General features: G+C 40.7%; 1 protein-coding gene across 2 annotated transcripts in view; it reads right to left on the bottom strand.

Moving 5' to 3' along the window:
- The window catches only part of RAB6A (RAB6A, member RAS oncogene family), an 84,102-nt gene extending 65,452 nt beyond the window's left edge, over positions 1–18,650 (bottom strand). The window contains exon 1 of one of the 2 annotated variants that reach the window (XM_055320575.1): positions 18,116–18,650. In XM_055320575.1, coding sequence (XP_055176550.1) covers positions 18,116–18,185 — 70 coding nt within the window. In that variant the 5' untranslated portion in view covers positions 18,186–18,650. The remainder of the gene's footprint in view (positions 1–18,115) is intronic. The other variant, XM_055320574.1, reaches the window with a different exon arrangement.
- Between the last annotated feature and the right edge of the window lie 3,625 nt (positions 18,651–22,275).

Raw genomic sequence — 22,275 nt, forward strand, 5'->3', positions numbered from 1 at the left:
TGCTTATAAAAATCAAGTAAACTAACCAAATGTTTTTCAAATTCGCATGATCTGGGATAATCTTTGATAAAGTATAGTTTAAGTTTATTGGGGTTTATCTTCTTTTTTTTAAGATTTTATTTACTTATTTGAGAGAGAGAGAGTGAAAGATCACAAGCAAAGGCTAAGGGCAGAAGGAGAAGCAGACTCCCCGCTGTGGGGCTCCATCCCAGGACCCTGGGATCATGAACTGAACGTAGATGCTTAACCAAGCCACCCAGGAGCCCTTTTTTGTTGTTTTCGCTTTGTTTTGTTTTTGACAAGTTTGTTTAATTAAGACAAACATGTCTTAGAGCTATCAACACTGAATATAATGCAAACAAGAAACTTTTATTCCATCTGGGTTTATTAGTCAAATAAGTTCATGTTCTCTCTGTTGTGAAATTTGATGGCTGACTTTGACTAATGTCTTATGAAGTTTCTGTGAGTAACTTAAACCTAATTGTTGGTTATCAAATTATTCAGATAGATGCATGAAAATGGGTAAGACGGGTAAGACTTTTTAGGTAAAATAATTATGTTTTATGGTATGTAGGCTTAAAAAAAGAAAGTAGCCTTCCTAAATCTTCCCTGGTAACTGGAAACTTTATAGACTTTTGCCAAGTTAAATTAAATGATGGAATTTCATTATATTACTGGAATCATTTTCTACACATGATAAAATACTACAACATTAATTAGTAAACATAAATTATCCATTTTGGGCTTCTTATTAAAGAGAAACTAAAGATATTTGGGTCTACTGGTAAATATGTTTTATGCCATGCTGACAAAGCACATTTCTAGAAATTATAAAATGTATTTACAAATTTGCCAGTCTATGATTGCTTACATCTTAGTTTTCACTGAGAATTAAAGATTCTAAGGATTAAGAATTCTAATTCATATATTTAAAACTACTAAAAAACAATAAAGATGGAAGAAACAACTGTATGTGAAATGTATGCAAGGAAATAGGATGCCTGTTTTTGGTAAAGGGTATGAGCAATGGAAATGCATTGTGTTGATGGAAACAAAAGTGATTTTTCCCTAAACTAAAGCTGGATATTTTGGAAAGGCAAAGAGTAACAAAGAAATTAAAATAGACATAGAAAGTTAAAGAAGGTTTTCAGAAAAGGAATCTGGGGAAAAGAATCATAGGTGTGTATCAAGCTAAGATCAAAATGCATTTGTTTAAAAATAAATTTTATGGGGTGCCTGGGTGGCTCAGTCACTTCGGCTCAGGTCACAATCCTAGGGTCTTGGGATCAAGCCCTCCACTGGGCTCCCTGCTGACAGGGAGTCTGCTTCTCCCCCTCTCCTGCTCTCCCTGCTCACACACACTCTCACTTTCAAATAAATTAAAATTTAAAAATATAAAAATAAAATAAAAATAAACAAACTTTAAAATTACAGCAGCTGGGTAACTTAGTTAAGCATCTGACTCGATCTCTGCTCAGGTCTTGATCTCAGGGTCATAAGTTCAAGCCCCACATTAGGCTCCATTAAAAAAAAAAAATCACATTAAAAGTATATTGGTACAAAACCAGAACGGCTTTTTTGTTGTTTTTGTTTAAAAAAACTCAAAATTTTCTTAAGACTATTGGTCTGTTCTTAATAAACTGTAAACAAAGTTTCTTTACTGTTATGTAATCCACCTGGAAACAGGGATTCTGTGGTTTGCTTTATCACATCTTTGCTTACTTAGAAAAACCAAGTCTTCTCTATTCAAAAAGAACTAAAGCTTCTACAGCTATATAAACTTGTACAGGGGATCCCTGGGTGGCTCAGCAGTTTCACGTCTGCCTTTGGGCCAGGGCGTGGTCCTGGGGTCCCAGAATCGAGTCCCTCGTTGAGCTCCTGGCATGGAGCCTGCTTCTCCCAATGCCTGTGTCTCTGCCTCTCTTTCTCTCCCCTCTCTCTCTATCATGAATATATAAATTTTAAAAATCTTTTAAAAAATTAAAAAAATAAACTTGTACAGTTGTCCTTTATTTATTTATTTATTTATTTATTTATTTATTTATTTATTTATTTATTTATTTTTTGTGTAGTTGTCCTTTAAATATTTTTTCACTTTGGCCAAGTAGATAATTAAAACTTTTTTAAAAAAACAGTTGTATTAAAAAAAAAAACAGTTTTATTTATTTATTTGACACAGAGAGAACGCGTGAATGAGCACACAAGCAGGAGCAGCAGGCAGGGTTGCAGAAGCAGCACACCCCCTACTGAGCAGGGAGCCCGATGCAGGGCTCAATCCCAGGACCCTGGGATCATGACCTGAGCTGAAGGCAGACACTTAACAACTGAGCCACCCAGGCACCTTAAGTAGATAATTAGTTTCATAATTTTCTGTGATCCTTTTTAGCCAAGTGTTCAAATCTTTCAATATTCTTGACAAACTTCCTAAAATTTAAATTCTAAGGAAGTTTTTTTTTAATCTTGAACTAACTTTGAGAATTTCCAGCAGGTCCTTGGAACATCTCAAAGGATTTGTTCTCTCTCCTTACACAGAGAGATATTGCACTAATTAGGCTTGATGATTGTTAAGTTACATGAGAAACACTGTCAAATAAGAATACTCAGCCTTCATGGATTGGAAGAACAAATATTGTTAAAATACCTATGCTACCTAGAGCAATCTATACATTCAATGCAATCCCTATCAGAATACCATCAACACCACAGAGCTGGAATAAACAATCCTACAATTTGTATGGAACCAGAAAGACCCCAAATAGCCAGAGGAATGTTGAAAAAGAAAACCAAAACTAGTGACAACATGATTCCAGACTTCAAGCTCTATTACAAAGTTGTAATCATCAAGACAGTATGGTACTAGCACAAAAACAGACACATAGATCAATGGAGCAGAATAGAGAACCCAGAAATGGACCCTCTATCTATGGCCAACTAACCTCAACAAAGTAAAAAATAACATCCAATGGAAAGACAGTCTCTTCAACAAAGGGTGTTGGGAAAACTGGACAGCCACATGCAGAAGAATGAAAATGGACCCATTTTCTTACACCATACACAAATATAAACTCAAAATGGATGAAACCCCTAAATGTGAGACAGGAATCCATCAAAATCCTGGAGAATACAGGCAGCAACCTCTGTGACCTCAGCCACAGAAACTTCTTGCTAGATATGTCTCCAGAGGCAAGGGAAACAAAGGCAAAAAACAACTATTGGGACTTCATCAAGATAAAAAGCTTTTGCACAACAAACAGCTGACAAAACCAAAAGACAACCTACAGACTGAGAGAAGATATCTGCAAATGTTTTATCAATTAAAGAGTAGCATCCAAAATCTACAAAGAACTTATCAAACTCAACACTGAAAAAACAAATAATCCAGTCAAGAAATGGGCAGAAGACATGAACAGACATTTCTTCAGGGAAGACATACAAATGGCCAACAGACACCTGAAAAAATGTTCCACATCACTTGGCATCAGGGAAATATATTCAAAACCACAATGAGATAACACTTCACACCAGTCAGAATGGCTAAAAGGAACAAGTCAGCAAACAACAGATGTCAGAGCAAGGATGCGGAGAAAGAAGAACCTTACACTGCTGGTAGGAACACAGGCTGGAGCAGCCATTCTGGAAAACAGTATGGAGGTTCCTCAAAAAGATTAAAGCTATGCTGCAACCCAGCAAATGCACTACTAGGGATTTACCCCAAAGATACAAAGTAGTGATCCAAAGGGGTACCTGCACCCCAATATTTACAGCAGCAATGTCCACGATAGCCAAACTATGGAAAGAGCCCAGATGTTCAATGACAGACAAGAAAGAAGATGTGGTCTGCACAAGCACGCACACACACACTGGAATATTACTCAGCCATAAAAAATGAAACCTTGCCGTTTTGCAAGGGCATGGATGGAACTAGAGGGTACTATGCTGAGTGAAATAAGTCAATCAGAGAAAGACACATATGATTTCACTCCTATGTGGGATTTAAGAAACAAAACAGAGCAGCAGAGTACCTGGGTGGCTCAGTGGTTGAGCATCTGCCTTTGACTCAGGTTGTGGTCCTGGGGTCCTGGGATTGAGTCCTGCAGGGGACTCCCTGCAGGGAGTCTGCTTCTCCCTCTGCCTATATCTCTGCCTCTTTGTGTCTCTCATGAATACATAAAATCTTTAAAAAAAATAATAAAATGAAACTCTAATGGAATACTGATTGCTTTACTTTTTTGTTTTCCAGATTTAAAGGACCCCTTTTTCCCCCTCCTCTTAGTTGAAGTAATCTAAAACTTACACCAACTCATAAAGTGTATCTTTGCAACAAAGACTGAAGCATTTATTCTCCCCCCCCACTTGATCCTTCCAGAATTCTGAAACTCTTATTAAATATTCTTGATTTTCATGACATTATATGTATTTCCATAACTTCAATGAGAATCTGTTCTCCTGGTAGTGGCATTCCCTATGCACCTAGCCCCTACTTCCTTTGATCCACAGCTGATAAAAAGGAATATACTTCAATTTTGCAAAAACCTAATCAAATCCATAGAGAACAATCATACTTCGGTAGGACAATCTTTCCAGGATGATGAAACCATCAATCATCATAATCTGCATCCTGGATATTTCATCTCTTGGAAAAGATATCTCCAAAAAGACTCTTCAACCCCACTGGAAAGGCCCCTATCAGATACTGTTAACCAACCCTTGTGCCACCAAACTCCAAGGACCGATTTTTGGATTCAACAATCACACTTAAAGAAAGCACCCAAACCTAACTGGACCTGTACACCAATTGATGTCCTGAAAGACTTCTAGGAGTTGGAAGCACATAACAGATAAAGGAGACAGTTTTTCCAAGATGACTGAACTAGGCCTATACACTTTTTTCTTGCTGCTGCTTCTTTCCTTATTTCTCCCTCTCTTCTTTTGGAAAGACAATGCTCTTACCCATATTCCTCAATCTAGTGCAAAAGGGAAAACTTTCAGACTGCAGGATCCATCACCAAAAACTCCAATCTGTTCATGATGTTAGAGATACCTGTAGACAATTTCTCCAATGATCTGTTCCTCTGCACTCAAAGAGAAATACAAATGGGCTCTTTTTTTTTTTTAAGACTTTTAGAAAAGACCTCTTTACTATGGGACGATACCTTGCAGAATGTCATCCCAATTCCTCTGATCTCTGACTTAAAAAGGTCAATCAGGCAATTCCAGCTAATGTATCTATCAACAATCATACTATAGCTGGAGTCCTCTGCACTCCACCTGGTTTCATTTTTGCCTACAATAGATGGCATTACCCATGGGCATACAAATGTTTAGATAACTGACAACCTGGAAGTCGTTACTTATTGGGACATTTAATTCCCTGTCAAATCCATAATAAATCAGAAACCTCCCACTGATTCATTCCATTCAACCTCCACAGCTGCCTTAAACAGGAACTTGCAGGAGGACTATATGACTCCAGATTTCCCTACATGGGGATCTTTCTCCTCAGGTGCAAGTAAGAGCCAAGGAGTGCATCATCATAAATCTCTCCCTAATTTTAGGAGAGTTGGCTGATTTCACAGTCAAAGCAGTAGCAGCCCAACAATGATCCCTTGATTCACTGGCTAAAGTAGTTCTGTAGCAGCCCAACGATGACCCCTTGATTCAATAGCTAAAGTAGTTCTGGATAATGACATAGTCCCTGATTACCTACTAGCTGAACAAGAAGGCATTTGTGCAATTGCAAATACCACCTGTTGCAAATGGATAAATGCCTCTGGAGAGATTTACACAAGAAATTCAGTTTACACAAGATCAGGAAACAAGCCCACAACAAATTTCACCTTATGATCCCTGGTCTTTTGACCTATTTATTTAGCTGGTTACCTTCAGGTTTGGGCTCCTGATTTAGAACCATCATATAAACCGGATTTTTCATGTACTTTTGATTCTGCTTTGCATAACTGTTTTTAAGCCTCGTAGAGTCACACATCAAATCTTTATAGAAATGACATACTCAATAGAGTGATGCTAGGTCAGTGCTTCAAGATCTTCCCCCACATTTATGACCCTGACAAGATAAAAAGATTTTATTTATTTATTCATGAGAGACACAGAGAGAGAGGCAAAGGAAGAAGCAGGCTCCATGCAGGAAGCCCGATGTGGGACTTGATCCTGGGACTCCAAGATCACGCCCTGAGCTGAAGGCAGGCACTAGGCACTAAACCACTGAGCCACCCAGGCATCCCGATCCTGACAAGATATAAACTTTAATAAGAAATGAGGGATGGGAGCAGCCCCGGTGGCACAGCGGTTTAGCGCCGCCTGCAGCCCAGGTTGTGATCCTGGAGACCCAGGATCGAGCCCCATGTCAGGCTCCCTGCATGGAGCCTGCTTCTCCCTCTGCCTGTGTCTCTGCCTCTCTCTCTCTCTCTCTGTGTGTCTCATGAATAAATGAATAAAATCTTTAAAGAAAAAAAAAAAAAAGAAAGAAATGGGGGGTGGGGAGGAGAGCGGAACACTGAGTGGCTCAGTTAAGCATCTGCCTTGGGCCCAGGTCATGATCCCATGGTCCTGGGATCGAGTCCCTTATCAGGCTCTCTGCTCAGCGGGGAGCCTCCTTCTCCCTCTCCTGCTTCCCCTGCTTGTGCTCTTTCTCTGTCAAATAAATAAAATATTAAAAAAAAAAAAAAAGAAGAAGGAAATGTCTGAGGGGCTCCAGGGTGGCTCACAGTCTGTTTAGCATTAATTAGACTCTTGATTTCAATTCAGGTCATGATCTCAGGGTGATGAGATCAAGTCCTGTGTTGATCTCTGCACTGAGACGGAGTTGGCTTGAGATGCTCTCCCTCTCCCTGCGGCTTCCATGTGCACATATGTGGGCACTCTAAATAGATAAAAGCTTAAAAAAAAAAGAAAAAGTCTAAGAGTTCTCCCTTCGAACCTTCACTGTTACTCAAATGTGGCCTTAAATGGTTTCCAATTGCTATGTACTTTCCCTCCAATGTAGGACACGTGGGGGAAATGTCCTTCCTGGCACCAAAGGACAAAAGCACTAAATAGGGAAAACCTGACTCTTGACCAGCCATGCTTTCAGAGAATGATTTTAATCTAAAGGGGGAAAAAAAAATAACAGAAACCTCATTTAAAATGGAAGTCAGAAAAAAAACAAAAAAATAAATAAAATAAAAAAATAAAATGGAAGTCAGGAAGCCAGAGGGGGAGCTTTCATGTCATACCATTCACCACAGCCCTTTGCAGACCTACCAGGAAGAGACTTACCTTGCATTCTCAACAGGGAGAAGCCTACTTTACTACCCCAGAAGGATGAAGGAAGATTCCCTCCTTGCCTAGCAACAGCCCAGCCAATAAAAGACTGTTACAGCTCAGCCAACAAATAGTTACTATGCTCCAAACTCCTAGTTTACTCCCATGGACTTTTTATTTATAACAACCCCTCCCAATTTCCCTTCCTCTCTCTATACAAGAGTATTTCTCTCATTTGATCTTCAGACTTGTCTATTGTTCATGATGGCTTGCTGGTCCTGAACTGCTATTCCGAATAAATCATTTTGCTGGCGAAATAACTGGCTGTTTTATTTTTAAGGTTGACTTTGTTCTAAAAGTGACCAAATGGGAACACCTGGGTGGCTCAGTTGGTTTAAATCCGCCTTTGGCTCCAGTCATGATGCTGGGATCAAACGCAGCATGGGGGTGGCAGAGCTCTCTGCTCAGTGAGGAGCCTGCTCTCCCTCTGCCTCTGCCACTCTTGCTCTCTCTCAAATAAAATAAAATCTTTTTTTTTTTTTTTTTTTTTTTTTAAAGAAGTGATCAGGGCAGCCCCGGTGGCACAGCAGTTTGGCGCTGCCTGCAGCCTGGGGTGTGATCCTGGAGACCTGGGATCGAGTCCCACGTCGGGCTCCCTGCATGGAGCCTGCTTCTCCCTCTGCCTGTGTCTCTGCCTCCGTCTGTGTCTAAAAATAAATAAAATCTTAAAAAAAAAAAAGTGACCAAATAAATAAGCCTACAAAAGTGGGGTTTGAGTTTTTGAAAATTAAAATTTTTTTTATTGTGATAAACTAGATGTCATAAAATTTGCCCTTTTCACAATTCACTAGAAATAAGTTCAAAATGTTTTAAGGTAAAGAGGTAAAGAAGTTATTCTGATTTACATTTTTTAAAAGATTTTATTCATTTATTCATGAGAGACAGAGAGAGAGAGGCAAGACATAGGCAGAGGGAGAAGAGAGGCTCCATGCAGGAAGCCTGATGTAGGATTCAATGCCGGTATTCCAAGATCACACCCTGAGCCACCCAGGCGTCCCTCTGATTTACATTTTTATAAAGTTTATTCTGATAATGTAAAGGATGGACTGAAGAAGTAAAAGAACAGAGGTTGGAAGGTACAGGGTAATCTAAAAGATTTAAAGCTAACTTATTGCTAGACTATACCAAGTAGAGAAGAGAGATAATATCTGATTTATTAAAAACTATATCCCCCAGGACCTAGCTCCATGATAAATGATCTTTAAGGTTCTATGATTCTTAGAATGGAAGATGTGCATTTCCCATAGCATTTAATACCTTAATGATGATTGAAAATACTTTTTTGTAACACAGCATAATGAAGCACGATAAAGGGTAAAATGAATGCTAGGAATAAGGTTAGACATAGGAGAGTAGAAGTAGGACTATAAAATAACCCAGGCAGGGAAGTTTGGACTTCATCTCAAAGACAAGTCTCTGGGGATGGTTTTTTGCCATCTCACAATGGAAAGACAAGGTAACAGTATTGCTTATTGTAAGTTAAGGAATTACAACATTTGTCCTTTAATGACTGGCTTATTTCGCTTGGCATGTCATCAAGATTGTAGCATGTATCAGAATTTCCTTCCTTTTTAAGGCTGAATAATATTTCATTGAATATATATACCACATTTTGTTTATCCATTCATTCATCAATTGACCCTTGGATTGCTTCCATCTTTTCGCTAATGTGAATGCTACTATAAACACAGGTACAAATGAGTCGGTTTTAATTTTATAAAATACATTTTTTTAAAAAAAGGAAAAAAAGAATAGAAATGGAAAACCCTAAGCAATTCTAAACATTCAGAAATGTTGGTTCCCAGAAAACCTAACTCACTCAAGGTAGAAGGTAGAAAGTAAATGGAAAAGTGGTAATTGACCTAAAGGTTTTAAAAAGACCAATTTTAAACTGACAATAGAGAAAGCAGAGAAAAATTCTGTTTTGTGCCAGAGAACCCCCAAATGGTTCAGGAATTGCTGGCACCAAGTATATCTAGAAATAAGGACAGAGATGGTGGTAAAAAGAAGTCTGTTTAAAAGATAGACTGACACCCTCTCACATTCCTTCCACTGTTCCACACACTCAGGTCCCTCTCCCACCTCACCAGAAGATTAAAGGCTTATGCAATGAAAAAGCAAGAAGGGAGGTGTCTGGGTGGCTGTCATTATGCATCCAACTCTTGATTTTGACTCAGGTCATGATCTGAGAGTCACAGGATCAAACCCCACATCGGGACCTTGAGACTCTCTCAGCCCTCTCTGCCCCTCTCTTCCCCTCCCATCCTACTCACACACTAAAAAAATAGTAATAAAATACACACATGTATATATAATACAATACTCAGTACACAAAATGAAAACAGACACATCAGTATGAAGGTCAAAAAACCAAGATTCATAAAGGCAACGTAAAGAATCTACAAGGCTATACATTAATGTCTCTGAATTTCTTTAGGAAGAATACATCCAACCTAAAATTATAAACCCCACCAAACCTTCAGTGTAGAAGTTGTCCAAACACATTTTTGGACCACAAAGTTCTCAAAAAACTTCCTCCCATCTTCTCATGTTTCCTTCATTAGGAAGCTACCAATTGGACAGTATGTTCAACCTAATGAATAAACCAATAAAAAAAGAAAAAAATGTAATCTGAGAAACAATGGATCCATCCAACACAAAAGAAAAGGGAATCCTCAAAATGATGATGCCAAAGGTAGATTCCAACTTGAGAGCTGAGCACACAAATCACAGGGGCAGTAACTAGTATAAATAAGAATAAGTCAGAAGGTTCTGGGAAAGATATTTCATGGAGATCAAATGATACGAATATATTTTCCTTGGAAAAAATCTGATACATTCTTATAAATGGAGAGGTGATTTACACTGTTGATAAAGAGTATGGGGATAAATTAATGATACGTATATAAACTAAAGAATACATTATGTAAGAAACTATAAGTAATCAATATACATGACTCAGCTATAACAATAATGTAGAAATTAAATACTCATCTAACCAAAATATGATATCTATATTTAGAGGATGGAAAAAAGAAAACACTGCCAGGTTAGTAATACCTGGCAATGAAAAAAAGAGCCAAAGTCTGATTGTCTCTGGAGCTGTCTGTATCAGTAAATATTGCCTTCCCAAGGACAAAAGCTTAACAATATAGCATGGGAATAGATTTTAAAATTTCAAAACAGGGAAATTAGATATTAAAAATATAAAATGTGTAGAGTGCTTGGGTGGCTCAGTTGGTTGAGCATCTCTTGTTTTTGGCTCAGGTCATGATCTCAGGGTTATGTACTGATCTCCAGAGGCTCTGTACTCAGTAGGAGTCTGTGGACGGGGAGGTCCTTTCTCTCTCTGTCCCTTCCTCTGCTCACACACTCTAGTCTCTTTCTCTAAAATTAAATAAATATTTTTTTAAAATTACAGAATGTGTTATCCTGGAGATTTCTAAGAGTCCAGTTTAACTGTGACAGCTTAAAACACCATAAAGAGAGCTAACAACTAAATCAAATGTGATATCCTGAATGGCATCCAGAACAGAGAAAGGATTTTTTTTAAAAGGTTTTTATTTATTCATGAGAGACACACAGACGGAGAGACACAGGCAGAGGGGGAAGCAGGATCCATGCAGGGAGCCCAATGTGGGACTTGATTCCGGGACTCGGGTATCTCGCCCTGAGCTGAGCAGATGCTCAACTGCTGAGCCACTCAGGAGTCCCCCCCCCCTTTTTTTTGGTAGGATTTTTATTATTTACTCATGAGAGACACAGAGAAAGAGGCAGAAACACAGGCAGAGGGAGAAAGGATTTTAGATAAAACCAAAGAAATCTAAAAAAAAACCATGGAGTTTGGTTAATAACAATACTGGTTCATTAACTGTGAAAATGTACGTAAAATGTTAATTGCAGAGGAAACTAACTGGGTGTGGGATTAATAATCTTTGCAATTTTTCTGTCAATCTTAAACTATTCTAAAACCAAAAAAAAAGTTTAAGTAATCTCTACACCCAACGTGGTGCTTGAACTCACAACCCTGAGATCAAGAGTCACATGCTCCTCTAGCTGAGCACTCCTTACAAAAATTTTATTTAAAAACAAAAGAAACCTGAGAAAGCTGTTTTCATATGTACTAATAGTATGAAAAGATCTCTAGGATATATTAGGTAAAAAAAAAAGCTAGGTGTGAAGTAAAAGTCTGATAGATTTTATGTAAGAGAGAGTAGGAAATTATACTCACATTTGCATAAGAAATCCCAGAATACACACAAGAAAAAAAATGTATATATAATTACTAAAGGAGGAGGGAGTGGAAAAGGGAACAGTCATAGGAACAGGGTGATAATAAGTTTCTTCAGAGTATACCTTTTTTTTTTTTTAAGATTTTATTTATTTATTCATGAGAGACACAGGGAGAAGCAGGCTCCAGGCAGGGAGCCCAATGCGGGACTCAATCTGGGGACTCCAGGATCATGCCCTCGGCAGAAGGCAGGCACTAAACCGCTGAGCCACACAGGGATCCCCTGGAGTACACCTTTTATGTCTGTACTACCTATTAAAAATAAAGTTAGAGGGCACCCCGGTGGCTCAGTCAGTTAAGTGTCTGCCTTCAGCTCAGGTCATGATCTCAGGGTCCTGGGAGGGAGCTCTGTGTCAGGCTGCCTGCTCAGTTGGGCTCCCCACTCAGGGAGTCTGCTTCTCTCACTCTCCCTCTGCCCCTCCCCCCTCCACGTGCTACTATGCACTCATGCACTCTCTCTAAAGTAAATAAATCTTGTAGGCGCAGCCCCGATGGCCCAACGGTTTGGCGCCACTTGGTTTGGCGCCACTTTTGGCCCAAGGCGTGTTCCTGGAGACCTGGGATCGAGTCCCACATCAGGCTCCCTATATGGAGCCTGCTTCTCCCTCTGCCTGTGTCTCTGCTTCTCTCTCTGTCTCTCTCTCTCATGATTAAATAAATAAAATCTTAAAAATAAATAAAATAAAATTGCTCTAAAATGAAAAAAAAATAAATGAAAAAGATTTAAAATAAATAAATCTTGTAAATAAAGTTAGGAGGCAGTGAAGTGATCAGTTTTAAAGCCCTAAGAGAAATGGATCAGATGGACTTCTCAAAGTCTCCTCCAACTCTGGAATGCTCTAATTCAAGAATTTCAGCTAAAAGTCAATTAAACTATTAGTCATTTATGTCTTCCCTGAAACCTGTCACTTCTTTGTACCTTTTCACTATTTTTCTTTTCTTTTGAGATTTTATTTATTTGAGAGAGAGAACATCAGCAGCGGGACAAGGTAGAGTCTGAATGAGGAAGAAGCAGGCTCTCAGCTGAGCAGGAAACCTCATATAAGGTTTCATCCCAAGACCCTGGAATCATGATCTGAGCCAAAGGCTGACACTTGACTGACTTAGCCACCCAAGCACCCCTAACTCTGTTTCTAAGCAGCTGCATTTATCACACTATATTAGTTTAGGTATATTTCTTTCCCTATAAAATGTAAATTTCTTAAGCTTATGCTCTACCAAATCACTTGATAGTATAGTAGTTTTACATAAAAATTTGTTAAACTAAAACAATTAACAAGAACTTGCCATGTGCCAGGCACTCTTCTAAATGCTTCACATTTATTAACTAATTTAATCTTCACAATAACTCTATATGATAGTTCCTATTACTTTTATTTTATAAATAAGGAAATTGAAGCATAAAGAGGCCAAATAATTTGTCCAAAGTCAGTGGCCAGTGCTAAAATATGAAACCCAGACTGTGTGGTCTTAATTACTAGCTCTACTGTTTAGTTTTAAGGCTTCAAAACCAGATAGTTTTAAGGGCTCCAAAACATTCTTGATTGCCCTACCTTGCAATATGAAGCTCCACGGTACCAATGACTTAATATCACCTAACCTTAAAGTGTGGTTCACAGAGTGCCAGGATTCCCAGTACCCTTCTGAGAGTCAAACCATTTTTTTTTTTAAGATTTTATTTATTTATTCTTGAGAGACACAAAGAGAAGCAGAGACTAGGCAGAGGGAGAAGCAGACTCCATGCAGGGAGCCCCATGTGGGACTGAATCCCAGGACCCTAGGATCATGCCCTGGGCCAAAGGCAGGCACTAAACTGCTGAGCCACCCGGGCATCCCAAGTCAAACCATTTTCATAATACTACGATATTATTTGGCTTTTTTTCACTCTCATTTTCTCATGAGTGTACAGTGGAGTTTCCCCAGAATCTACATGATAAATGATATTATTAAGCCATGATAAATGATATTACAATAGACTGAATACAAGAGGATCCAAGAGAATCTGGCTTTTTGTAATTCAAAGACATCAAAGAGATTTGCAAATATGTAAAACAATGCCAATCTCTCACTAAATTTTTGTTTAAAAAATAGCTCTTTCATATAATGCATTTAATACCATTATTTTTAAATGAATTAAATATTTTTAAATTTTGTTAACTTTCAGTACTATTAATATTGATATAAACCATATGAACAGAGTTCTTTAGGGGCCTTAATTTGTAAAAGCATAACAGGTAACGAGATCTTTTTTTTTTTTTTTTTTTTTTTAGGTAACGAGATCTTGAGAAGAAAAAGTTTAGGATTACAGATGTAGCCAATTTAAACTGTTCAGTACTTCTGATCCCTAAAGGTTAAGATACATTTTCCCTACCCAGCATGTTATAAATCAAAAGAACCAATGTAAAAAGGGTAACATAAAGTGAAAAAATAAGTAGTACTAGACCAGGTATTTGCTTCTATCTGAGATTACATTTCCTAATTTGTAACCCTATTTTGTAAAATTTGTTTGTAGTAATATCTTCTACTATAAACCATGAATGGCATTCTTAAAAATGCCTCTGCATTTCAAGACAGTAACCGGAAGGAGCAACAAAAATATTTCTCAAGGAAACTTCAGATTTAAATTGTATACTTCAACATCCTTTTATTAAGCCAGGTATGATACTGAAATATATAAAAAAAAAAACTAAAAGTCTGTAGAAGATTACCAACACTGATGTCATTAACTCAGTCTGAAGCTCCAAAAACTGAAAAAAACTCATTTTCATTACAGAGACAGAACTTTAATTTTTGACAAACTAAATAGAAGTCTACTTAACTCCAAACCAGTTCCTTGAATACGTCTTTAATATCATTTGACATACTCTTGGGTGCTATACTAATAGAAAATAATTTAACAATAGCTTTAATTTTACTCAACTCAAAAAAAAAAGTGCAAAATCTTGTCTTATTTTTTTAAGCAAAATGGAAAGAGCTATAAATTATCGGGTTCCCTGCTCCCCTGCCTCCCAAGCATCTAGAGTATCCCTAAAAACTATCAAATAATTTACGCATAAGATGTTATTATTAAACTATTAACAGCTTAAGGCCAAAAACATGGATTCTACCGTAGCAAAGACTCCAAATACAGGCTATCAGCTTGGTTTCTGGTAGATTCAGCCAGCTGGCACTATGTTAGGCACTGGGGACACAATGAACAAAAAAATAAGTTTTAATCTTCATGAGACTTGCATTCTATTGTGTGAAAGACAAACACACACACAGGTAAGAATTATAAGCATGGTAAATGCTTTGCCACAAATTAGTTTTTAAAAGCTAAATTGTGGAATTCTAAAACCTAAAAATAAATAATTCATGAAGAGTTACACATCAAGATGACATGGATTCTACTGACCTTTACTAATGCATAAGAAAACTACAGACACTGCTCATGAAAACAAAGATCAATCTTTCATTGTTGAAGCTATCAAATGGCATTACTTAGCAATATAGTAGCCTTAAAAGATAATTGACCTCATAGTTCCAGAGTTAAAAAGCACGTAAACAAAAAAAAAAGCACGTAAACACAATCTTTAAAAAAACATCTAAGAGGAGCCTAAAGAGACATGACAACTAACTGTAATATGGTATCTAGAACAACAAAAAAAAGATAAAAACTAAGGAAATCTGAATAAACTATGACTTTAGTTAATAATAATATACCAATATCAGCTCACTTATTATAACAAATGTACCATACTAAGGTAAAATGGTTAAGAATACTGAGGAATACTGGGGAAACTGGGTGGGACTATATGGGAACTCTCTGCACAATCTTCTCAATTTTTCTGTAAACCTAAAACTATTCTAAAAAATAAAGTCCACTGGGATGCCTGGGTGGCTCAGCAGTTAAATGTCTGCCTTCGGCTCAGGGCGTGATCCTGGAGTCCCAGGATTGAGCTTCCCGGCATGAGTCTGCTTCTCCCTCTGCTTGTCTGTCTCTCTCTCTCATGAATAAATAAATAAATCTTTGAAAAACAAAACAAGGGCAGCCCCCTTGTCGCAGCGGTTTAGCGCCACCTGCAGCCTGGGGTGTGATCCTGGAGACCAGGGATCGAGTCTCTGCCTCTCTCTCTCTCTCTGTCTCTATGAATAAATAAAAATCTTAAAAAAAAAAAGAAAGAAAGAAAGAAAAAAGAAAAACAAAACAACGTCCATTAAAAAAATCTAAGATAGGGCATCCCTGGGAGGCTCAGCGGTTTGGCGCCTGCCTTTGGCCCAGGGCGCGATCCTGGAGTCCCGGGATCGAGTCCGGCGTCGGGCTCCCAGCATGGAGCCTGCTTCTCCCTCCTCCTGTCTCTGCCCCTCTCTCTCTCTCTCTCTCTCTCTCTCTCTCTCTCTCTGTCTATCATAAATAAATAAACCTTTAAAAAAAATCTAAGATGACTTCAAGAACTATATGGGGGTTGTTGTCAAAACTCAAAGTAAGAAATGATAAGCCACAGAACTCTGCAATACGAATTAGAATATAAATATTCAAGGAATTAACAAGAAACTTGCAGATACTGAAGTTATGATTGCTACTCATACTAATACCTTCCTAGGACAGAGATTAATGGATTTTTCATGCAAACTGAATAGCTCTGCATCACAACATAAGGCTAGCAATAACATCCCTAGGAAAAATAAATAAATAAATAACATCCCTAGAGTGTACAATAAGCACATTAGATTCTATTTATCAATAATGACCAATACACTGTATCTTGAGCATGGCATTGTCCTAAAACTGCCATAAAATTCCTAAACTAGGATCACTCTCAAAGATCTTACCAAGTTACTTCAAGAAACAAGCTTGTACTTGCTCAGGAAAATTCATAAAGCAAAGAGGAGACTATATTTTTCCTCAGTAAGCAGGGAGGGGGGTAAAGATTATATGTGAAAAGAGAAAAATGATTTCTCCAATTGGAAGCAATTTCTCAACTAATGTTAACCTACTTTAATGCCATATATATATATATATATTAGTATAAACAGTTCAAGGTAAAAGCTCTGAATTTATAACTGCTATCTGCTTTCCAATCAAAAGAAATTGTCCTCTCTACAGCCTAACCTAAGGTACCTAGCGGTTAACTCAATGTCTGATGACTTGGGAGGAACTAGTCTCTCAATGTCTGAATTTTAAAGATGGTCATGAAAAATGTGAAAAAAAAAAACAAACAAAAGAGGACAATAATTTCTACATTGTTGAGCGCCAAGTTTTATAATTCAGCATAAAATCAGAATCACCAGGAGAAATAATTTGAGAGAAAGCCATCACAAAACTAGGAGCTTGTATTTAATACAAAGTAAGCAACAGCAGAAGCCTAGCTAGGTAAGATCATTCCACTTATCACATACTATGGAATATTAAGCATAAAAGGGTCATTTAGCCGAAACGGTATTACATACTGAAGTCTAATTTAGATAACTAGATGATGAATCTATTCTACTCTACTCCATTACTCCCTGGCCCCAAAGGAAATCCTAGAAAACAAAGATGTTCGTTATTCTCAGGCCTTCTCTCACAGGAATCCTAAATATACAATTGGAAAACACTCAGAAGAAATGGAATAATTACTATTTCTCTGGTAATTCTTGTTTGCACCATCATAAAGAATCATACACTGCTCCATGTTGAAAGGAGAAAAGGAGGAGGTGAGATGTGAGAAATTCCAAGTAAAATGATCATGACATAGCATCTGGCAGAGATCGCGAAAGCGCCAACAGTGCCAAAAGAATTGTCAGGGAATCAAAGTCAGGAGAAGAAAATGAGGTTTTCTAACAAGCCACAGCCTAACCCAAGAAGCAAAAATTGCCCCTGCCGCCGCCACCCCTCTTACCCTCCAACCACTCCATCTTCAAGTCGCCTCCAATTCAGACATATATTCTCCATAACCCAAACTAATTCCCCACCTAAGTAAAAACAATCCAAGAATTTCTACGACACCCCCGCCACTTCCCACCTCCCATAAGATCCGCACTTCCCAGGGCCAAGCCTCTAAGGAAAACAACGCCCTAATCCCCCCACCCTCCTCGTCCAAGGTTGAAGAGGGACGGTTCCCGGGAGTGGGGCCTCCCGGGGTGGGCCTTCACAGAGCTGACGATCTGGGATAAAAGCAAAGAATAAGGGTGGGGCTCAAAGAAGGGGACTACGGTTGGTGAGACGACGGAGGCCGGAGGAAGAAAGGAATGGACAGCAGGCTGGGCGGGGTGAGACTGGGGCGGGGGGTGTGGGGGGGGCAGGTCGACGGGAGAGGCCCGGGCTGCGGGGGGGCGGGGAAAGGAGATGTCGGAGCCGCGGACCAAGACGAAGAGGAGCTGGTAGCTAAAGGGGGTCGGAAAACCCCCGGCAGGGCTGGGGGTAATGAGCACGAAACGCGAACGCGAGGCCGGTAGCCAGCCTTCGCGGACAGAAGGGCCGCACTGGGGGCGGTGCGGGGAAGCCGCGGCCAGCAGCCAGGAGTGGGGGAGCCGCGCACTCACCGCTCTGCTCCCCCAGGAACACAAGCTTGAATTTCCTCAGCGGATTCCCGAAGTCTCCGCCCGCGGACATGATGGAGCCGGAGGAGCTGCCGCCGCCTCAGCCCAGAGACCTCTCGGACCGACGCTGCTCCCACCGGCTGACGAAAAAGGGGAGAGGAAGGACCGACACCGAGCTCTCTCGGACCCTCTAGGGCCCGGCGGCGGAGCAAGGCTGCAGGACAGGGCTCCTCCCCACAGACAGGCAGAGGTCGCCGCCGCCTCCCCGCAGAGTCGCCTGGCACCGAGCGAGGCCCGCGGCTGGGGAAGGAAGGATGGCGGTATCGGAAGCAGCGCCCAAGGCTAGCGCCCTTCCCTTCTCAGCACCTGGCACCGAGACTGGGATGGGAGAAGGGGAGGGTGGCAGAACTGGAGCCGCAGACGCGTCTGGGACCTCTCACGCGCAGCGCCTCAGCTCCCACAGCTGCCGCCGCCGCAGCCCAACCTGCTGAGTGCGCGAGCCTCTAGCGCGGCGCGCGGCGAGCCCGGGCGCGAGCGTGCCGCCCCGCCGGCCGCCGGCGTGCGTGCGTGCGTGCGCGTGCGTGCCACGAGCCAGCGCCTTCCTGGTTTAGCCTGCTCTCCCGGCTCCTACCGCGCCGCTGAGGCCAGGGCAGGTTAGGTTGCTACGCGAATCGGGAGAAGCAAGGAGGAGGCGGGGCGGAACCCTGGGGAAGTGACGGGGGTGGAATAAGGAGCACTTACGTCACTTATGTGAGAACCAATCGGAAGAAGTCAAGGGCGGGCAGGGCTAGCAGTGAGGTGGCGGCGCGAGAGCGCGCGCGGCCCTTGCTGGGTGGAAAGCGTCGCACAGCGACTGCCATGGGAAGTGTGGCGTGTCGCAGCCAAAGGGGAGGGGATGGGGAGGGCGGAGGCGGAGCTGGCACGTAGGTTGAATTGACCTCAGCCCTGTGAGGGTGTGGTCCGAGAGCCCTAAGGTGTGTACTCTGTTCCTCTGCTCCAGAGCCCTCAGCCCTGCCTCGCTCTCCTTAAATCCGCCCTTCACTCGTGCGCTCAGCCACCTACTCCATCTTTTTTCTTATCATAATTCCTCACACGATATCTTACTAGGTACATTCTCCACTGTTGCTCTTAGGGGTTTCATAACTACCAGAAGCAGATCCTCTACATTTTTGCAGATGAGGAAATTGAAGCTCAGGGGAAGGAAATGACTTACAAAATCCACAAAGCCATCAAGTGGAACCTAGGTTTTGCCTTTTCCGCCAGTGAACCTCTGCAACCCTTCTTTTTGATAAGCCCATCCACTTCCCTGACCTGACCTGGCTTGGTCTGTTATCAGCCTTTGTTACTCTGATGTAGACAATTCTAGGTGACGCCCGCCTTCCACTGTGCTAGAAAAGGATTTAGACATTGAGGAAACCAAACCCTTCGTTTCACAGATGGTAAAACTGAGGTCCAAGTAGGAAAACAGCTATGCAAAAAGGTCGCAGAACAAAGTAAAGGTAAAGCCAGACTTTGAGCTCTATTGTGGGGGAGGAGATATTTTAAAGATCACCTTTTCCTCCTAAAACGGGGCTTCTGAATCTGTTGTGGGTGGACCTCCCCTAAATTAGACCTCTGAAGCATGAGCGTTTTTCTGTGGAGAGGACCTATGGCTTTCATCAGATTTTCAAACCAGTTTAAAACCCAAAAAATGAAGGTGAATGTCAAAACCAAGAGGAACCTAAGGAGACGTGACAACTAAGTGTAATGTAGATATAACATGGCAAACAACTCAGTGTAGCTTTTTAAGCTGAATGGGATCCTGGAAGGGAAAACGGACTTCAGGCAAAAACTAAACAACAACAACAACAAAAACCCTGAATGAATATGGACTTTAGTTAATTATGTCAATATTGGTTCCTTAATTGTAACAAATGTATTATGCTAATGTTAATAATAGAGGTAACTGGGGGAGGAGAGGTTATATGGGGATTTTCTGTACTGTCTGCTCAATTTTAACGTAAATTCAAAACTTTTAAAAAATAAAGTGTACTAATAAAGGATAAATAAAAGTTTAAGAATCACCAAATTAGAGAATTCATCATCCACACCTCACCATACTATAGGACAGCATCCAAAAAGTAATCTCTGTCCTTGAGGAGGACACTTCAAGAAACTAGAATCAAAAAAAGTAGAGGGGGGCAGCCCGGGTGGCTCAGCGGTTTAGCGCCGCCTTCAGCCCGGGTGTGATCCTGGAGACCCCGGATCGAGTCCCACGTCGGGCTCCCTGCATCGAGCCTGCTTCTCCCTCTGCCTGTGTCTCTCATGAATAAATAAATTAAATCTTCAAAAACAACAACAACAACAACAAAAATAGAGGGTGACAACCTGGCTGGCTCAGTCTGTAGAGTATGCAACTCTTGATCTCGGGGTTGTATGTTAAAGTCTCATGTTGAGAGTAGAAAGAATTAAAAAAAAAGATTTTATATATTTATTTGAGAGACAGATGAGGAGAGAGAGCACATGGGGGAGAGGGAGAAACAGGTTCCTCACTGAGCAAGGAGCCCCTTGCAGGGCTGGATCCCAGGACCCTGGGATCAGGGAACTGAGCTGAAGGCAGACACTTAATGGACTAAGACACCCAGGCACCCTGAGATTACTCTAAAAGACAAAACAAAACAAAAAAACTATCAAAAATACTTCTCAGAGGAGCCCCTGGGTGGCTCAATTAGATGTTGGCCTCGATTTCAGCTCAGGTCATGATATCAGGGTTGTGGGATCAATGGGCATCAGACTCAGGAGTGGACATGGGGTCTACCTGGGATCCTTTCTCTGTCACTTTCTGCCCCTCCCCCTTGCTCTGTCTGTCTCTCTAAAGAAAAAAAAAACTTCCCAAATTAATGATAAATCCTTACATTTGTGCAGAGTGTCGTACCATTCCCACAACACATTTATATACGTTTGCTCATTATTTGGGAGTTATTATTTACTTAGCTATAGAAATGGTAGGATCAAACAAGTGCCTTCTCAAACCCAGGGATGAATTACTGAACTAGAATTAAGGAGAGGAATAAATTAAGGAGAGCATTCTCATGAAGGCTTAAAATACCATCTATTCTGGCCTATCAAGACAACAGCTATATTCCCAAACTTCCTTCTCTATCAAAATTTACTCACTGTTGGTTCCTCTCAGCCGAGTTGTGAAAGGATTTTGGAATATGTATCTAAAATGAAAGAACAAAAAGAAAAAAATTAACCAAAAAAATGAAATGGTAAAAACTTGAGTCATGACATGAGCATTTGTGTTTCTTCTTTCTTTCTTTCTTCTTTCTTTCTTCTTTCTTTCTTTCTTCTTTTTTAAAGATTATTTATTTAGGGACACCTGGGTGGCTCAGTAGTTCAGCATCTGTCTTTGGCTCAGGGTGTGATACCCAGAGTCCTGGGGTGGAGTCCTGCATTGGGCTCCCTGCATGATGCCTGCTTCTCCCTCTGCCTGTGTCTTTGCCTCTCTCTCTGTGTCTCTCATGAATAAATAAATAAAATCTTTTTTAAAATCTTTTTTTTTAGTTTTTTATTTATTTATGATAGTCACACAGAATGAGAGAGAAAGAGGCAGAGACACAGGCAGAGGGAGAAGCAGGCTCCATGCACGGGAGCCCGACGTGGGATTTGATCCAGGGTCTCCAGGATCGCGCCCTGGGCCAAAGGCAGGCGCTAAACCGCTGCGCCACCCAGGGATCCCTAAAATCTTTTTAAAAATTATTTGAGAGCGAGAGCGAGAGAGAGAGTGCAAGCATGAGCTAGGGGGAGAGGGAAAGAGAAGAGCAGACTCCCTGCCAAGGAGGGAGCCATGAGGGAGAGGGGGGAGGCTAGATTCCAGGACCCTGAGATCATGGCCTGAGCCACCTAGGCGCCCCTAATATTTGATTTTAAAAGTAGCTTGTCAGGTCTGGATGGGCCCTCCCAACTAGTAACCCAAAACTATGCCACACACAAAGAGCAGCCCATACCAAGAGAACATTTAAAAAGAAAATCTCTTGGGATCCCTGGGTGGCGCAGTGGTTTGGCGCCTGTCTTTGGCCCAGGGCGCGATCTTGGAGATCCAGGATCGAGTCCCACATCAGGCTCCCGGTGCATGGAGCTTGCTTCTCCCTCTGCCTGTGTCTCTGCCTCTCTCTCTCTCT

The sequence above is a fragment of the Nyctereutes procyonoides genome, unplaced genomic scaffold (genome assembly GCF_905146905.1).
Source record: "Nyctereutes procyonoides isolate TBG_1078 unplaced genomic scaffold, NYPRO_anot_genome, whole genome shotgun sequence".
Lineage (NCBI taxonomy): Eukaryota > Metazoa > Chordata > Mammalia > Carnivora > Canidae > Nyctereutes > Nyctereutes procyonoides.